General features: G+C 43.5%; 1 protein-coding gene across 1 annotated transcript in view; it reads left to right on the forward strand.

The window, feature by feature from the left end:
- The window catches only part of LOC139351094 (pyruvate carboxylase, mitochondrial-like), a 251754-nt gene that overhangs the window by 212105 nt on the left and 19050 nt on the right, over positions 1 to 20599 (forward strand). The window contains exons 16-21 of the mRNA XM_070992772.1: positions 396 to 552; positions 3141 to 3381; positions 5352 to 5519; positions 6821 to 6902; positions 12731 to 12888; positions 13799 to 13885. Coding sequence (XP_070848873.1) covers positions 396 to 552; positions 3141 to 3381; positions 5352 to 5519; positions 6821 to 6902; positions 12731 to 12888; positions 13799 to 13885 — 893 coding nt within the window. The remainder of the gene's footprint in view (positions 1 to 395; positions 553 to 3140; positions 3382 to 5351; positions 5520 to 6820; positions 6903 to 12730; positions 12889 to 13798; positions 13886 to 20599) is intronic.

A 20599-nucleotide genomic window follows, 5' to 3' on the forward strand; every position in this document is an offset into this window, starting at 1 on the left:
AACGGGTATGAGATTCGCTAATCTACTCCCCCAGAAAGGGAAATGAGAGATTGCTATCGCTTTTTCGCCTCTTCCACTGAAACGTTTTTTAGACTTTAAAGTGACTTTAGAATGAAATGATGGAAGTGTTAGAATGAGCAATGAATGTGCAAGTATCATCAGATATTTTATGTGAGCGTCCATTAGCGTGCCGTAAATGCGTGTGTGTGTGTGTGTGTGTGTGTGTGTGTGTGTGTGTGTGTGTGTGTGTGTTTGTGAGTGATGGGATAAGTTTGAAATATTAGTTTTTGAGTCTAAAATTGAGATCAAAGCCGGGATGACGGATGAGACTTGTGATGACAGCTGAAATAAACTGCCACCTCTGTGTGTGTGTGTGTGCATGTGTGTGTGTGTAGGTGCTACCTTTGATGTGGCTATGCGCTTCCTGTCTGAGTGTCCGTGGAAGAGACTCCAGGAGCTGAGAGCTTTGATCCCAAATGTCCCTTTCCAGATGCTGCTGAGAGGGGCCAACGCCGTGGGCTACACCAACTACCCTGACAATGCTGTCTTTAAGTGAGTCACACACACACACACACACACAGAATCTCACTATGAATATGCACAAACTCTTGTGCACTTGCTTGCAAATCCATACACTCCATGCTACAGAAGCATGCTGACACACACACAGATCTGGCTGTAAACACAGGCCTATACACACACTGACATCATGTGCATTGTCTCGTATGCACTGAACAGTCCAGACCAGCAGAGCCGTCACAACACTGGAGCAACTTTTTTTCGACTAAATTGTTGACAAGCATCAGCTTGAATAAGATTTTCTTGAAGCCTCCACCTCCTCCAACAATATGGCAGGCACATAATTTCGAAAATGTCCCCTGACTGGGTTGTTTCCATGGGAACGTGTGTGACCATCTGTAGGACATAATTTTATTTGTAGGCATAGTAAGCGTAGCGTTGGAATTGAATTGATTGGAATTGAAAGTGAAGTTGAAAATGATTGCCATCCAGGAATGACACGAGAGATTCAGCAAAAGCTGCCGAAGCTGCTCCTCCTACAAGACACTTATTTAACATCAAGTGTCATCAAGTCACATGACATGCATGCTTTCATATGTGTTCATCATTTAACTGTACATTTGAACTGTCCTCATATTTCTGGTTTCTCTCTGCAGCTGAATTGTTTTTTATGCATCATGATTTGTGACATGATCACAGTGGCTGCTGCTGCTTTGCCCTTTTTTCTCTCATTTTAAACAACTTCTGGATACTTTCAGATCATTTATGACATTTATTTATTCCCATTTTGTTTTCACATGAGTAATAAAACTGCATATCAATAATGCATCTACCTACCTACATAAAAGTGGACCCTGTCAATCAAAACTGTAGATTTACCTGTGAATATCACACCTTCATTCTCCTCACTGGTCTCTGTTTATGTGCCGCTTGACACCATCAGACACAGCTGCTCTCTCGCTAGATATATTTAAATGCATACGCTGTCCGGTAGCTACCCACAAACCACCCAACTGACACACACATTTAGTCAGGTCAATGTGGTTGATGTTTTCCTGTTGCCTCCTGCCACCCTCAGTGAGTTACACGCATTTCACACACAGACACGCACATCATTGATACAGATGTACCCAGTAATGCATTTAGGGCCATAAATACTCCTGTGCCTACACACATGCATACACATGCCTCAAACACTTTTCCAAATGGGTTCACAAACTGCCTGGATGATGCGAGATGACTCACGTACACACAAGCGCGCACACACCTGCATGCAGCTGCACGCACACAAACACAGACAAGGACACACACACCCACATACACAGTGTAATTCCTCTCACCTCAAATAAATTAGTAGTGGCTTTATGACTAATGCAGCTGTCCCCTCCTCCCTCCTTCCCTTTGAATCACACATGCAGACCTCCCCTATCCTCCCTGTTTTTTTGCTCCCCCTCTCCTCCCCTCTCTCTCCTATCATACAGTCATTATTTATCCCCCACTCACATGACTCCCCTCTCATGCCTCCATTCATCTCTCTACACTTCCTTTAACTCCCTCTTTCTCTCCCCAGCCGTTGCTCTCCACCCCTCTCACTCTCAGCGTCCCATAGGGGGAGTGCCGCTGAAAATTTGCACATGATTGTGATTAATGGCTTTGATCTGTTTGCCTGGTTCCCTCCTCCCTTCACTCTCTCACCCTCGACGTTTTCAGCGCGGCAGCCCGCAGCCTAAACGTCTTCATTAGCTAAATCAAATCAAAGGCTAATTTCAGTTTCATTCAGTTGACTTAAAGTGCATGTCACAGGCTCACAGTACAGTACACTCTGCAGCAAGAGGGATCTCAGATGCCTGCTGGGCTGTAAGGGTCAAATGATTGCCAACTAGATCTTCCTTCTGCAGGAGTTTTGGACAGAAAAACCTCAGGTTTCTGATTCACATGAATAGTGATTACGTCAGCTCTGAGTCAGACATGTGGGACAGTACAGTGTTTTTGATTCTGCTCCACACAACGCCCACTAGACGGCCCCTGTATGCATTGTAGAGCTAAATAAATACTGGACACGCAGACGTTGGACTGGTAATCCTCTCATGGCAAAACATTAAGTGAGTCTGTTTATTTGCCAAAACAGAAGCCCTCCGTGTGTGTAAATAATCCATTCACAGTAACACAGCTACAGTAAGCACTCACCCCAGTTATGAAAAACCTGATTAAGATACCAGGGCCAAGGTAATAATAGGAGGGATTTACCACTAGCGGCTTGGATAATGAGGCGAGTATACATTTCCCTCCGTTATTGTGGGCTCCCGCAGGCTGTGTAAGCTCACTTTTCATGGAAATAGTGAGAATATTGTATTTAGGCAGGTACAGTGATATTTATGAGTGGCGATACGGAGGTGGATATAAACAGCTTATCCCAGCCCGGATGTGTGCTATTATCTGCGATACACTGTGCATGAAGACAAACTCATTATATGTGTGAGAGCGATGGTGTGATCACATTGCAGTGTGCAGGAAGTCTTGACAGTCTAACCTATTTCTGTCTGTGCTTTGTGTGGATTTTTGGAAAAACTGTATGTGCACAGCTGCATGTGCTGTTGGCTAACATCGTTTTCCTCCCCCAGGTTCTGCGAGGTGGCCAAGGAGAATGGCATGGACATCTTCCGCGTGTTCGATTCCCTGAACTACGTGCCAAACATGCTGCTAGGAATGGAGGCTGCTGGAGCAGCAGGCGGCGTAGTGGAGGCTGCCATCTCCTACACGGGCGACGTCTCTGACCCGATGAGACAGAAGTACTCCCTTGACTACTATCTGCAACTGGCAGATGAGCTTGTCAAAGCCGGGACCCACATCCTATGCATCAAGGTGGGGGTATAAAAATGGAATCCAGGGCTTCAAGTGTTGTCTTTGAGTTGTTTACTGCGACTTGGAGTCCTACAAGAAGCTGATTTCTTCCTTCCCTCCATGTGATAATCTAAAGATTCTGGCTCTTCTTGTTTGCTTCTGTGTGGTAGTCCCAGCCCATCTGCCACCAGAATAACATAAAACCAGCTGGAAAGAATCTTTACAAGTACTTTTTTGCTCAAGCTTGTGTTCACAGTCTATTACACACAAATGCACCCGTTTGCATGTATGTCTTCATAATGAGGGTCTGCGCTAACATGGCTGTGTGCACTTTAAGGAGCATTTGGAAGCAAATTTCTTCTTTAGTTGAAACACTTCTTGCAAAGTGAGGCACAATTACTATAATTTATTCATGTAAGCAGTCTGCAGTATGTGAGCATGTCTCAATTCCTTTACGCTGTTTTAAATATGTTGAAATATGACAACCTGTACTGCAACAGCTACCACTACTACACATTCTGATGTTCAGCTGAATACAAAAGCCCTTTCACACACACACACAACACACACATGCATTCTGATAAGCATTTTAATTAATAAACTCTCACACGTTAGCTGTTGTTGAATTTCCCACTCGCTCCCATTGAAATAACATGTATACTTGAGCCTCTTATCTAAATGAATAGACTGACAATGCTCACATTGAATTGAGTTCTTTATTCGAGCGTGTCAGAATATTTTCAAACGTGAAATGATAAACTCACGCTCTAGCGCGGTGTGAACTATCACACGCAGAGGTGGTAAACTCATAAAAGGCTTGCACAGCTAATGAGGTTAACTTTTAAAAGAGGAAATAAGCACGCATTATAACATCACAGAGTGCAGCGATCACCAAAGGGAGCGCAACTGAACGCCTAACTGTGAATATCTGTTAATGTCAATTAAGATTATGATCATCCTCACAACAGTCTGCAAAACCTCAAATTTTAGCATCATTTTCTTGTTCTAAGTGATATTTTTTCAGTACATTTCATACACTTGTCTTGAATTAACTAAACATATTTCTCCAAAGAAGATTTGAGTTATTCTAAATAGCTTCAATTAAACTGGAAGGTGGTAGTTTTAGCTTCAGATTAGTGCTCTTTATCAGCACAGACATGCTCATCATTTGGAGAGCTTCAGCAGTCAGTAGTCCCATCCAGCTCCTGATCACTTAAAGGATTTTGGTGTGTTTGTCAACATGCTCTTTCTGCTTCTTTCTTGGCTGTTTGTACTCGTCCGATTCCACCAAATTATCAGCACTTTGTGGTCCGTTCCAGCTTTCATTCGCCGCCTCAGGCCAGTGCTGTGTGCACACTCTCACTAATGAGAGCGAAAACAGGTGGTTGAAATCAATCTTATCTAGTCCAGGACTCCATATCCAAAATGTAAATGCGTTACAGAAAGCCACTTAAAACAGGATTAAGGTGTTTTAGAAGTGTTAAATAAGGTAAAATAGAAAGTACTTGGTAACACGAGTAACATGTTGCAGTATTAAGCCTAATGGAATCAGTAGCTGGCGCAGCAGGTAGTGCGGGTGCCTCACAGCAAGAAGGTTGCCGGTTCGATCCCCGGGTCAGGCGGGGCCTTTCTGTGTGAAGTTTGCATGTTCTTCCCGTGCATGCGTGGGTTCTCTCCGGGTACTCCGGCTTCCTCCCACAGACCAAAAACATGCTCATTAGGTTAATTGATGACTCTAAATTGTCCGTAGGTGTGAGTGTGAATGTTTGTTTGTCATTACATGTGGCCCTGCAATCGGCTGGCGACCGGTTCAGGGTGTACCCCGCCTCTCGCCCATTGTAGCTGGGATAGGCTCCAGCCCCCCGCAACCCCGAAAGGGATAGGCGGTATAGATAATGGATGGATGGATGGATGGAATCAGTAGCAAATATTTATTTCATGAGTCGTGCCTGATGTCCCTGCATGTCCTCCTCCATCTCTCTGTGTACCAGGATATGGCCGGCCTGCTCAAGCCAGAGGCCAGCAAGCTTCTGATCAGCGCTCTGCGAGATCGTTTTCCAGACGTACCCATCCATGTGCACACACACGACACGGCTGGAGCCGGCGTAGCCGCCATGCTGGCCTGTGCCGAGGCCGGAGCGGACGTGGTGGATGTGGCCGTGAGTATTCATGTTTGTTCTGCACCTCCCTCACGTTACCTGCAGAAAAGGCTGCTGTGGAAGTCCCAATGAAGTCCAGTCTCTTTTCAACATGCAACCAGTACCAACAACTACACATACTCAACTGAAATACGTATTTGGAGCCCCCTGTGCAACCACAAGTTATCCTAACATGAACAAACATTCATTTTCTACCAGTTGCTGCAGTATGGTGAACTGTCACTGAAACAAAGCCGAAACAATGGTTGAAGCCAGGAGCATTTCCCTTATTGTGCTCACAGACACATGCTGCCAGCATGGGCAGCTTCATTAAAACAGTTGGCCGATATTTGCAGTTTTTGCCCGTTCTGCTGTTCAGTTCCTTGTAACACTGAAAGAAACAACTGACTGTCCACCGTGGATCAGACACACCCACTGAAAGCATTTGTTTGTACCGTTTCCATTGGTTTACTTGGTTAAACTGAGTCTTTTCACTCTGCCAAGTAATAAATCATTTATGCACAGTAACACACAAGCTGAGGAGACAAGGGAGGACAGCCAAGACCTAAAGGTTTTTGGAGGTAAAAACTCTGTTTTCCTTTTTTGTTGGAAAATTGCTGTTTTTTTTTTCATCACTTTATTAAACTTACACATACTTTTATGTCCTCACAACACCTACACACGCTGGACACCGTCTACCATGGAGCACTGAGATGTATTACAGATTTAAAGGCCTTTCTCACCATGGCTCTGCCTATGCTCAGGTTGGATGGTCTGCCTTACAATCGGCATATTCTTCTTTATGAGGCTGTTATTGGTCTGTCTCCATGCTGCCTACAGATCTACATCCTTCAAGAAATTATGGGATGACATTGTCTTTCACTTCATGGACTTATTTTCACTAACTATTAATTACTATTCCACCGTCCCTAAAGTCTGTCCTGAACTGGTAAAAGGGCATTGAAGCACGCTGCTCCCTCTGCTTGGAATCAGTTGCAAGATTACCTGGATCTTAGGGAGCTGGTCTCACTGGATGCATTTAAAGTGGCTCTAAATGACTTGGAGGCAAGGACACCTGGCTGGACTGTGATGCTGTAGTGATGTTTTGAATGTTGATGAATGTTTTTTGATACTTTGTGATTCTGTAATTTGTTCATTGTTAATCTCAGTGAGACTTCAATCCTGATCAAATAAAGGTTGAATAAAAAAATAAATGAACACAGATTTGCAGCACACCTTTTGCTCCATGTATGTAAAATCCACGCAAGGCATTTTACAGCGATTAAGGCTTTTCAGTCACGGTATTGATTTTCCCTCTCTAGGTTGACTCCATGGCCGGGATGACCTCTCAGCCCAGCATGGGAGCCATCGTGGCCTGCGCCAAGGGGACCAAGCTTGACACCGGTGAGTAACATGCACAGCGTGTCAGCATCAAAAGGTCTGTTTAGACAGCAGGCGAACCAGATTTGTTCTCAAACCAGATCTTTAAGACTCCTGATCAGATTGGGTTTGTGTGTCCAGACGTGACCGACTTATCTGCATGGGTTGCTGTGGTAACAATGCAGGCATCAGTAGCTACTAACGCTGGTCACCCGGCATTCCAATGCGGAAGCGCTGAAAAATCAATTAACAAATCAATACATGGCAGAGTGCACCACTAATTACAGCCCTAAGTCAGAAAGGCTGACACATTCTGCTCAGTGATAAAGTACAGGAGGAAGGGATGTGAGGTGGAGGGAGGCCACACAACTACTTAAAACAAATGTATAAAAACTAAAGTTAACGGCAGTGCATGGATGTGTGCTGTGGAAGTGTTAAAAGAAGAGGACGGGCGGCTCATTTGCTTTGTCAACCCATGTTCTGCCACGTTCTGTCAGAGAACGTTGATCCACAGGCCGCCTCCCCTACAGTCTGGACCACCGCTGCTCCATTCCATCTTCTTGGGAGGTCGACCGATAAGTGGGAGGAGAGATTTCTAATCCAGTCATTCCCCTTTGGGTTTGCTGTTGTCCAGTGTGTTCAGTGTAAATTTCATGGCTCTATGAAAAGGCTGGAGCCCATCCCACCTCTGATAAGACTTCGGCGTCTTGCAGCAATGAGTGCAGAGTGTAAAATATATTAAAGCAGCCAGCAGAAAAACTGCTGTTAAACAAAGGAACATGAAGCAGGCCAAAATAATTAAAACTGATGAGAGGTTTGCTGCTTACTTATGTAGAGAAATACAATTGGGAAAACTGACTGGGCTCTACTAACTAGATGTGATAGGTCATTTCCATTCCTCAGAACCACCAAAAGCCTGTCTAATTTTGTTTATATTACATTCACGTGACACGGCTAACGAACTGGCTGCTACTGTGGTGCCGGATACCATTAACATTCTCAGCTGTTTGCTGCCATATGGTGACTAAATGCAGATGATTTTTTTTAAATGGACAATTTGGAGGATGGCAAGTCTTCCATGTATTCTGCTTTGATCACGTGGGTACAGATAGTTTCCTGCCTCTGGGAATAAAAGAGACATTACTTCCCATCAGCTCATGATTGATAATCATTATAGTGCATACTTTAAAATCATTTGTGCATCTTGGAGGAAAATCCCACCTTTTTTGACCCTGTTTACACTTAGGGAAAATGTATACGTTTTCATGTGGTTTGGCCTCTTGTTTAAAAAACAGAGTTTTTTTCACGGAAAACGATCATTTTTAAAAACTCTGGCAAAAGTGGAGATTTCTGAAAACGCCGGTTATTTGTCAGCGTGTAAACTGGGTTAAACAGCATTTTAGGTTCCGAAATGTTAGAACATGCGACTGAATACTGAACGTCATGTGAGCGACCATAGGTTTGGCATAGTTATGATGCGCTCAACGGCGTATTTATCCGGGTTCATGTAAATGACAACATTTTTGAAAACGATGTTGTGTGCACGATGTTATTTTTGAAAACGAAGGGGCCAAAATATCCGTTTTCAAAAATACCCTGCTACGTTAAACGTAGGGAAAAACTCTAAAAAGCAACTAAACACCAGGCTGAAAATCAGTTTCACCGCACTCTGTCTGTGCTTCCTGTTACACCTTTAGCCATGACCAAACACACCTGGGAGAACACCTCTACATCACTGCAGCAAAGTCAGAAGTTAAACTGCTGGTCATCAAAAACAAGATTTTTAGCTGGTGTTGAGCTAATTTTTCCATTTTCCACAGGTGAGAGGCCAAACAGACATTTTGTCACATTAATATTTGCAGTGCAGGTACAGTAGTGTTCCAAAGCAGAGGCTGACAGCACACATCAAGTCTTGGAGCCGTCAGTCCCTCGGGGCATCCTTCAAAGCAAATGGGTTTCTTTTCTAGGCTCATTGTTCCTGCAGCAACATTTAACAGTCATGCAGGGAGAAATCTGCCGCAGAGGAGGCAGCAAATTCTGTAATAGTCCATAAAGCAACACAGCAACAGAGCCATTAAGGCATGCTGTGTCTTGAGTGTGATGTGTGACTTGTGCTTTGAAAGGAAAACCCCCGACTTCATTGCTGCTCTCTCCGTCCACGCATGTAACCCCCAGCTGAATTCAACAGGCTGACCCCTGGAGCGGCTTAATTATATGTTCTGAGCAATGCAGCAAATAACAGCATCGAAGGTTGATAATATGGCGTGTTTGCAGAGGAACCCTCCCAACATTTAGACACAGTACAGATTAGTGACAGAATATCAATTAGCGAGCGTACAGTACCCAGAAAAAAACCAAAAAAAAACAAAGAGGAGAGAAAGACAAGGTCGTTACTCAAGAGCGAGAGGTTTTCAAGTGTGTCAGTTTATTCATGGAATTTCAATCTGCTTCACTTGAGACTGTGATTGGGATGCAGGATGTCTCCTGCACTCACACATGCGTGCATGCTTACACTCTATCCTGAGCTGACCGTGTTGCATGCATTATGCAGACTAACTCTTCCAGCTTCTTTTATACCTGTCACCTTGTGCTCGTCTGTTCTTCTCCATCGCCGCCTCTCTTTATGCTTCTCCCTCCTCTGTCTCTCACTACGTTTGTAATCAAGTGCAGCACTGCCTTGGATACTTCCATACCTTCCTGACCTCAGTCTGTTTACTGCTTCCCCTCTCTCCCTCGCCTCTTTCTCCCATCTCTGTTACAAAGCAGTAATCAGTGGTGTGCAGTGCTCTGTGCCTCCTCTATCTCCCTCCCTCTCTCGGCTCTCATGCCTCTCCCTATCACCCCCACTTCTTTCACACTGCCTCTCCATCCTCCTCCTCTTCCCTCCCTCTCACTCAGTGACAAAGCAATTAACAGCACTCTACATGCCTGCTTCACTCCCTCAAACTCCCTCTCTCTGTGTCCCCCGTCTTCCCCTCCCTCACCATCTCCCACAGTATCTTTGTCCTGAAGGAATGGTCCAAAGTAGCCCGTCTCTGCTCGATTAGTTTGTCTTCAAGCTGTCAGTTTATTTAGCCAATCTGCCACAGCGTGCACTCACACATCCATGCAATTTCTAAGTCATACATATTCACAAACAGTCATGCAGATGAATGATGACACAAATTAAAGAGGCCTTGTGTTTATTTGACGCAGCCTTTTCTCATGCATCACGGAGGGATTTAATTAATTAAACAGCCGCCACAATAAGATTTACTATATGTAAGCACTCCCAACTGGGGACCCCTGACATAGAGGAAGGTGAGCTAACACATTTAGCTTCTTGTTCAGCTCCCTCATGTCTCCCTTTCTTCACCCCCCCGCCTTCCCTTCTCTCCCTGAATCTTCTTGTGTGTCATCCGTCTTCATCTATGCATCTTGGTTAGCTCCTATTGTGTCATCAACCAAAAACTGTGTGTGTGTGTGTGTGTGTGTGTGTGTGTGTGTGTGTGTGTGTGTGTGTGTGTGTGGCTGTCTGTCTGCGGCTAATGAGTTGTACCTTTATGGCACTTTGTCACTGCCACGCAGCCATCTGAATGACTGATGTATGTGCGTACATTCGCCTTGTGTGTCTGCATGTCTGTGGAACACATGCACATGATATAGCTGCGCAGTGATTGATTTTGTGAGTGTAATCAGCAGTCCAGAAAAGAAGTGCTGTATTTACCGCCAGCGTGGTTTAGCAAACATCAGCATCCACATTTGCGGCTGTTCTCCATATTCACAGGATGCATATGCTCATTCTGGTGAGTGGAGGAAGATGCGTCCGCCATCATCCCAGGCCAGAGTGTTTTTCTGAAGTTAGTTGATTCAACTCAACTTCCTGCTTTCATAAGATTTCCCAGCTCACACAGGTGTGGTGTTTGGCTAATTAGACTTCTCCTCAGGAAACTTTAGCCTTGTTGAAAGAGGTTTATGTCTGGCAGATGCTGTAGCTCAGCTGGCTCCCCACCAAGAAGTCTGGGTTTCAAATCCCACTCTAAAATCCAGAAAATTGGTTGCTAAGATCAGCGGCGGAGGAAGTACTCAGATCGTTGTTCTTAGTAAAAGTACCAGTAAAGCAATCTAAATATAGGCCTGAATTGAGAATGATCAGCACAGTGTGCTTAAAAGTGCAGTTCTTGCTTACTGGAAATAATTTGGTTTAGGCGAGGGTGGCACCTAACCAGCGAAAGAGTGGACAGCAAAACAGCTACACTTAACAGTATCATCAACACGGCCACTGAATGCCTTTTCCTCATCACTCTATCGGGCCAAGTGTGTGACGTTTGCAGCACAGCTACAGTAGTGTTAAATGGTTCCACCAATAAAAATCCATCACAAAGGACTCAGACATAGCAGGGTTTTTTTTTTTACCCCCAGTATAGCAGAGCAGAGTGCGATGTATCCACAGTTCAGTATATAACAGAGCTGTTTGCTTTGTCAACTGCGAGGACTCAGTTACTGGTGCTGCTGCTTATTTGGGAGAAACTTGCGAGCACCTGTTCTGCCACGAGTACATGAAGTGAAGGGTGAGGTGAGGCGGAGCTGGAAATTTGACCGGAGCTGACACCTGAGGCTGCTGTCACGTTGATCATGCCATCACTGTAAACTGAGGCTGTAATTTCACAATGGAAGCACAAATTAGAGCTATAAAAATGGTGTTCTCAAACAGAGAAGGAAATGGACCTAATTACTGACTGGCTTGGCAGGTAACTGAATTTGATGAGCAACCACATGCACATTAATTTCACATTAATTTCACAGTAGCTCTATTTCCCCGCCAAGATCAGTGGAAGCGCGCAAACCCTTTTTGGAATAGGTGCTCGTTTGGAGTCATAAAAATTCAAGCTTGTCACTCAGCTGTTGTGGATGTAACGAGCTAAGTTTGTCTCATTAAAATAGCTGATTCTTGTCATCATTAGCCAAAAGCTCCATGTGCTGCCATTTCTATCGTGGCATTAAAGCAGATTTTTCTTTTCACGGCAAATCAGCTTTAGCACACCTTAACTGGCTGCAGCAGAATGTCAAGAACATAAGCAACAGATGTGTGTTTTTTTCAAGGATCACAAAATATCACAGGGTTTTAACGAGCGGCTCTAATGCCACAAAGGCGAGATGTAAATGCAGAGTGAGTTTTCAAGCGCACTCACAGGCTAATAAAACACTTAACCTACAGTACAGTTCAGGCGCGATCAAGCTTTTCTGGCCTATAACTGATTTTAAGTCCCAAAATGTTCTTGACTTAATGCAGTTTTTAAGAGTTGTCAAAAAGCGAGCTCCAGGCAGATTTATACATACAGTGGAAATGTCTCTGTTGAAATTTTGGTTTCTCCTGCGGACTGGTTTGAGATAGTGAAGCGTAAAAACCAGCATACAGGTCCGTACAGGCACGTCCATGCAGACCTGATGGATAGGACTTCTGGTGGACAAAGTGCTGTGAAAAAGTCTGAGCACACTGTGAAAACTGTGACAGGTTTCACACCATGTTTATATTTCCATAGTAATTCAGGTAACTGACAGCTTGCCACATAAACTACTGCAACAATTCCACTATATTTATAGCAAACACCACATCACTTCCCCCTTTTCAACGGAGAGATGATCGGAAAGACACAGATTTATGCCTGACAGCAGTCTTTTTATACACACATTAATCCCGGTCATTACTCAGTATAATTATAATAAGCTCATTAATAAGTCAACTTAATCATAAAGCTTTTTTTTATCTCCCCATATGCCCTGCTTTACATGGATATTCCAAAAACACCTTTTTGGCACATTGTTGTGTGAAGACTTTTGATTTGACATCCTTCTGCTCCGCTCTGTTGCAGGCATTGCTCTGGAGAAGGTGTTTGACTACAGTGAATATTGGGAAGTAGCCAGAGGCCTCTACGCGCCATTCGACTGCACAGCCACCATGAAATCTGGCAACGCTGATGTCTACGAGAACGAGATACCCGGAGGACAGTACACCAACCTTCACTTCCAGGTACAATGAGCTATTCCGGTGGTTTTGTCAAAGTCACTGAAGCTAAATGTGTTTCAATGCATTTGGTAAAGCTATTATTAGAGGTGGCCGGTGCATCTGAAAGGATGCAGACACAGGATTAGCTCAGTGTAACACCCCAATCACTGCCTCTCCACATCAATGCACCTAGAAATTGTTGGTGCACTTGTTTGAGTGTAATTGGCAGTTTCATTTCTGGACTTTTGACATAGAACATGTGTTAGATTCCAATTTTTCAGATGTATATTCTAAGTTTAAAAACAGACTTCTGTCCTACGTCTGACAGTATGTGTAAGACAGTCTCTTTTTTCAGAAATACACTTTGTCTTTTACGTTTGTGTGTGTGTGTGTTCAAGGCTACTCCAAATACAAGAAATGTGACTAAATGTCATCAGAGGCACTGTTTTAGAAGCAGACTAAAAATGTTGCATGAACGACTTCATTTGCTGTTCTTTATTGCTGGTACGGTACATTAAGCACAACCACGAGTCCATAGCGTCTACACTGTGCACAGCCACACACTGAAAAGCGTCACACAACACTTAAAAGTGACTCAGTCCACAGCCTTGAGCACCCACTGGTAAAACTATGTGGGTGTGCATCTCAGAGCTCAGTTGTGACCTGTTTATATTAGCGAGTGTTAAACAAATGCACTCTGTACCGAATTACAGTTTACAGTGGGATATGGCACCGGCCTGTCTGACCTTTGCTAGACGAGCGCCTTCCCCATAAATTTAAAAACTGTGGGTGTCACTACACAAATTATAGCCTTAAATCAAAGGTTGATGCAGAATTGCCCTGAATGCCTTGACTTATTCCTCAAAAGGAGTAATAAAAAGATTATTTTTACTCTACTCATTCATGCTGTTATTTGTTATTTGGTTCGTCGCAGGCTCACAGTATGGGACTGGGTAATAAGTTCAAGGAGGTGAAGAAGGCCTATGCTGAAGCCAACAAGCTACTAGGAGACCTCATCAAGGTGAGACATGTTCATGTTCAGGCTGTAGCCATGCTGCTCGCACAGGATGACACAAGTCAGTTTTGCCAATCTTAGCAGTGCAAAGACGTATCTGACATGTTTGGTGTTCCTCCATTAGCATCTGCCAAGCTGCCCCTCTTTCTGTGCTCGGTTGAGTTGGGTACATCCACTGGTCCGTGCTGTCTGGATTCACTTTCAGCTTCACAGCTTTCTTGGCCTCTGGGTAGTTTTGCTGCTCCACCCTCTGTACATATTCTGCATTGGGCTTTGTAAATACTAGGCAGTTTTAAAGGTCCAGTGTGTATGATTTAGGCAGATCTATTGGCAGAAATGGAAAGTAATAATCATGTTTTCATTGGTGTGTAATCATCTGAAAGTGTTTTGTTACCTTTGAATGAGCTCCTGATATCTACAGAGGAAGCAGGTCCTCCTCCACAGGGTCCAGCGTGTCCTACGGTAGCCCAGAACAGACAAAGCAAACACTAGCTTTAGAGAGGACCTTTCTTGTTTTTGGCGGTCACCTCAGGGGAGGGTGAGGCGAGGTGTTTTCTGCAGCCTCATCACTAGACACCACTAAATCCTACACGCACGACCTTCAACTTCAATTTCATCCGGATAGTCTTATTCAACACTGAGATTATCCAACGCAGGGTTTTGTGCTTTGTATTGCCTGACTATGTTAATTTGGGCAGAAACCCCAGTGAACTAATTTTGGGTTTCCTGAAGGGCACATTAATCGTGGCCATGGAGAGGCAGCTCTTTGCCAGCGCTGCCCTCAACAATTTCATTCTCAGTCTAAATTCACCTCCATCCTGCCTTTTTGTTTTTCATTATCTTCCATTAATTCCGTTGTTTCTCTCCCTTCATTATTTACCACCACAGGTTTAGTAATAGATTCATCCCTCTTTCACCGCGTTCACGCTCGCTCTGTAATTATTCTGTTCTCGTTTGTATTCTCTTTATCAAGCCGCCCTGTCGCTTTTCTTTCTCACCTTTCTCTTTCTCATTCCGTTGCTGCTTCACACATTTATTCCCCCACCATCTTTCTTGTTTTGCCCTCTCCTGTCGTAGATATGCTCCCATGGATTCCCCATTACTTTAACACCTCTCTCTTTCTCGTTTTTTTTAATTCTCTTTTTGTGTCTCTCTCCCAATTTTCCTTCTTGGGTCTCCTCTCCCTTATTTCCTCCCCCCTCTCTGTTTTCCTCATCAATTCCTCTCCCCCGACCTCCCCTATCCTCTCCCCATACTCTCTATCAATTCAATTAAGACTCGGCGGGCTTCACTGCGCAAGCCAATGTTTGCTTAATGTGCCTGCGGGTCCTGCTATGCCCTCTGTTGTATCCTGTTAGCTTGACAATGGCGGCGTCTCTCACACTGTTGGCTTGTCGATAAGGGAGAGGGAGTGTGCTAGTCAGATATAGATATAAAGCAGACACACACACTGCACTGACAGTAAGCAGAGCAACAAAGGTATACACATCGACCATGCTTTCCCAAACAGTCGCACATCGGCAGCGCTGCAAACACCTTATCTTTGAAGCTCAGAGCTGCGGGTGAAGGATTGCGCCTGTCAGAGGACTTAATTTGCAGGCCACATTACACCAAATGTATAAAAAAATTAAGTATATTTACAGGCCTGTTTCTATCAAGTACACCGCCCCTCCCCACCAAGAAAAAAGACAAACAACTCTAATTATGACTTAAAGAAAAGACGTTTAATCATCATCAAAGCATTAACATAACAGTGATGTGCATTAACATGATTGCGTACTTCTCTAAGCTTATTAATTCACATTACTTGTCTTTTTAAGGGTGCCATGTCCTCAATTGCAAAATCAAGATATTATATTACAGGACGTCTCTGAACTGACAGAAGTGCTTGATTAAAAATGAAAGAAAAGCCCAGGCTCATTGGCTCCCACTTAATTCCACACGACATCAAAAGCTACTCAGGAGACTGTGCGACTTGTCAAAATACATTTCAGAAAATGCTCATAAGCCCAACTGTTTCATAGCTTAATATTAATTCCAGATGTGCAGCTGAGTTATAATCATTCTGTTCCTCGCTGAGGACCCAGTGCAAATTCACCAGATCTGCCAAAATCCATGGGCTTGATTTGCAATGTTCAGCAGGGTATAAAAGATCCTCAGCAGTAACGCTGATGTGATGAGTCCGCTGAGAAAGTTTGAGGTCAGAAAATGGTCTTCTGCACCTCTCGTCTATCATGCAGCCATGATGTTTGCATGTCCAGTAGCTGGGGAACTCGATTAATGACGGTGGATGTTTGCTTCAGGAAAGAAAGGTCAGAAAAAAATGTAAACTACATTGAAAGAGCTACTTACTGAGGGCGGTTATTGATTTGTTCGTGGGCTGTTTGGGAATTAAGCCAAGCACAGGTCAGATGCTAGTGTGTGGCCTGTTAAATGTATGTGAATCACACGAGAGATTTAAATGAGTTAAAGAATAGGAGAGGATACGAGGATTGTCAGGATGATGTCTTCTAGTGTTTTGTCCTTTGAATGGACATGTTAACATACATACATACATACAGAGGGCCTGACTCTTTGATGATTGTAGTTCTACAAAGCTTCTTCAGTTTGAAGTACTTAAAAATTTAAATTGAAACTACTTTTGTACAAAGTGACTGTGAATCATATCTGCCAGCGGCCAGCTTAATGCAATTCGTTTTTATGTGTTTTATATAATTAAATATTGGCTAACTTATTTGCATCTTAAATATTTGATTGCATTATTAGGCTCACGCTGTATTTTTCCCCGTCACTGATCTCTATTTAAAATGGATGAGTGTGGTGAGATGCAGTGCTGCTCGCTGAAAGAGGGGAATGCTAAATTGGAAAAAGAAAAACACTGAAAAGACTGTCTGGTGGAGGAACCTTGAACGCAGCTGCTGAGTGGCGAGATATGGCAGAACAGACAGGAATTTTCGACTTCATACAAATGTTCTGTGGCACGTCTCGACGAATGCTCATCTGCCAAACCCTGATGCAAACCCTTTACCAGAAGACAGCAGTAATGGCTCTGAAGCTCTTAGTTTTGCTTGAGGGCATATTTGCAGAAGCAACAGACAAATCTGACTAAACATACATGAACCAGATGCCTGCAGGCCTCGCTTTAATTATCTCTTACAATTTAGCATACAGTAAACCTGTCTGTTGTGGGGGGTGTGTGTGATTATTTTCATTATCAGCCCGTCTATATTCCCTCCTCTTTATGTTTAGAAAATGTCAGGAAATAATGGAAAATGTTCATTGCAAGTTCCTAGAAATGATGTTATCTTTAAAGGAATACTTCAACATTTTGGGACATGTGCTTCTTCACTTTCCCGCGGAGAGTAAGATGAGTTGATCCCAGTCTCTTATGTGTGAAACGTCTGTCAAACCTCATTATTTGGAACAACTTGTTATTCGTGTGAAGTAGTGAGCTTCAGAGGTGCTAGGCTAGCTGTTCCAGCCTTTCATGCTAGGATAAGCTAACCGGCCGCTGGCTGCAGCTTCATGTTGCACACACAGACACGAGAGCTGTATTGATCCTCTCATCTAAGTCTTGGCAAGAAAGCAAATATGCACATTTCCTATAACGCTGGACTATTTCTGTGTATGGCTTGTTTTGTCTGACCTACAGTCCAAAATGCGAACAAATAATCAGTTCAGCTTCATAGAAGACTAAACCAGAAAATATTCACATTTGAGAAGCTGCAAACGTTTTTCTTTAGAATCCCTTTAGCATTTAATCGATAAAAATTTTCAACATTTCTGGAACCAATTACTCGCTAACTGGCTCCAGCTCCACTCGTTTCATCACAAGAAGAATCTTATCTTTAGGAGGCAGTTTGTTTATGAAAAGGACTGAAACTCATCGATTTGCATACAGCTGGAACTGAAGTGTCGACTCATCAATGCCTCTCTTCCCACTTTTTCTTTCTCGCTCAGCTACATCTGTCGCAACATGAGCTGGTCAATCTGTGTATTTGTCTGTGTGTTCTCCTTTACCCAACTTACTCTGTCACTTTCCTTTTGCAATTACAGGCACGTATTCACTCACCTCCACACTCTAAACACACACACACACACACACACACATACACACACACACACACACACACACACTGTCTCAGTGTCTCTTTCTTGGAGGCGGAGCGCCTCCTTGTATTGCCTGTGGGGCTGCAGATGTCTACCGCTCTTGTCTGTTTGCCTCCGTCTTCCCTCGGTTCATTTGTCCATCCCTTTCTTTCTTGCTCTCTCGTACTCTTCCTGTCGCTCTCTTCATCATGCCGTCTGCCGTCACTCCCCGCTCTCCCTCTCCACTTTCAGTTCGTCTCATCTCCTCCTTCATCACATCCTCCCACCTTCCCTCGTTTCGATTAGGCTTCCTTCATGTATCCCTAATCTTTCTATCGCTTCTCCACTCCTCCTCTCCAAGTTTCTCGTTATCGCTCCCCTCTGCTGTCTTCTCCTCTCCTGACAGGTACCATTCTTCACTCTGCTCCTGGCTAGCATTATTGTGTGTGTGTGTGTGTGTGTGTGTGTGTGTGTGTGTGTGTGTGTGTGTGTGTGTGTGTGTGTGTGTGTGTGTGTGTGTGTGTGTGTGTGTGTGTGTGTGTGTGTGTTTCGTATTTGCCTTCTCTCTCACTCACACTCACAGATGCACGCACACACAAACGCACACACCGTGTTCTGGACAATGGAACCCTTTGCCCAACAGGGGAGTTCAGCTTTGGATAGAGTCGCATTCAAAACAAATTCGAGCTAAGTACACAGACACATGACACACACAAGCACACACAAAATCATTGCCATGCTTTCCCACATACACACCAATACACACACCACAGTACAGATATCTGCTGCCAGCAGTGTGGAGTCATGCAGGACCACTTAGTGAGAGCCGCACGTCAGCCAAAGTGAGCAAGATGGACAGATGACAGAAACAGAGTAGAGTGAGACACAGAGAAGAGCAACATGGAGGTGTAGTATGAGTAGAAAGAGCCGTTTAAAGTGCAGAGCTGGAGGTGGACGAGGGTGGAACAGGTCTTGTGTGTCAAGTGTGATAATATGAGCCTGCATGAGGAACCCCACAAGGTTACAGATGAGTTTGAGTGATGGTGAGAGAGACGTTGAAGACTCAGAGTGCTGCTGCATGCTAAGAGGAGTAAGAAACATTACTGAATACAGAAACCAAAGCACGTTTCTGTCCAGTTATTCATATGTGAAGTCTGTCAGATTGGAAAAGCAGAGCTGAAATGAGAACTTTTTTGATAATTAGCTCAGTATCTTCAAAGATGGTATGTGCGTTCATTTGTGATAAAGTGCATTTTTTAAATGGATGATAAGAGCAGTTGGATGTCATTATGCAGATATTCAAAAGTGGCTTTGGATTTTCTACAGGATTGTAAAATATCTGTCCAGTTTACAGGATTAGAAACTGCAAAAACTTGGAACCCAAACATAAGAAAAAAACAATTAAATAGGAAAATGTTCCTTAAAATCAACAGAACTGGAAGATTTCACTTAGCAAGTTTAAAACAAATAAAAATATGTAGTCCCAAAGAACCCAAAAGCTTGAAACAAGTAAAATGCTCTAAAATAAAAGCTGCATGATGAGAAGACACATAATGCCAAACGAGTTCACACAATGCTGATTAAGCCCATCGCTGCCAGGTTAATGTCTCTGTGTTTCACGGTATGGACGAGTGTTTACACCTGGTGTCTGCAAAATCAAGTCCAATTACTCCCATTAAAAATGATTTGAGAAAAATCTTACCATACCAAAAAAGAGTTAGTTTAGCACATTTAATTAGCTACATTCTGACCTTTCTGTGGGTTCTTTGGGACTAGATATTTCTGTACTGCAACTACCAACAAAGTTTGGACGCTGTGTAAATCACACATAAAACAGAATGTGATCATTTGTGGATCCTTTTCGACATAAACTCAATGAAAACAGTACAAAGACAAATATATTTAATGTTTTACCTCATCAGCTTTGATTTTTGTAAATATGTGCTTATTCTGACTTTGAGGACAGGAGCAACAAAGCACTGGGAAAGTTGAGGGACGCTCCAAAAACAACTGGGATCATTCCAATTAAAATCTCAATTAAAGTTGAGATTTTTCTTTGTGCTGCTCCAAAAATTACAAGCATAGTCGTTGTACAGAGAAAAAACGACTGCATGGAATCTAAACTTCCCCTTCAAATGTAATTACATCCTCAACAGCGTGTTTGGTATGTAAAAGACATCAGTTAAACAAGGAGGAATCAGCAGTGAAGAGTCCAGAATCTGAGCTTCACACAGGATATGGAGGAGCTCACACATCGTATAAACATAGCTCACACACTGCTGGAAATAACGTCCGCCTCCTGTGTGTGAGAGAGAGTGTGTGTTTCATCAACAGAGATCGATAATGAGAGTAACACAAGTGATGTTACTGTGGATCAAAAAAAAAAATGGAGGAAAAGAGCGATGGACACAGCAGGCAGGTGATTCATGAGGAAAAGACTTTCAGTGTGAAGACAGAAGATGGTAGTTAAGTGAGTTAGAGAGGGATGGGAGTTCATGAAGACGGATAATAAAGAGCCGAAGAAACAAAAGAGAGAGAAAAATGGACTCTGGAGACAGACTGAGGCAACAATCAGGAAAGAAGGAAAGGAGTCAGGCTGGAGGTAGACGAGGAACGCACAGTCATCTCGTG

The sequence above is a fragment of the Chaetodon trifascialis genome, chromosome 23 (assembly GCF_039877785.1).
Source record: "Chaetodon trifascialis isolate fChaTrf1 chromosome 23, fChaTrf1.hap1, whole genome shotgun sequence".
NCBI lineage: Eukaryota > Metazoa > Chordata > Actinopteri > Chaetodontiformes > Chaetodontidae > Chaetodon > Chaetodon trifascialis.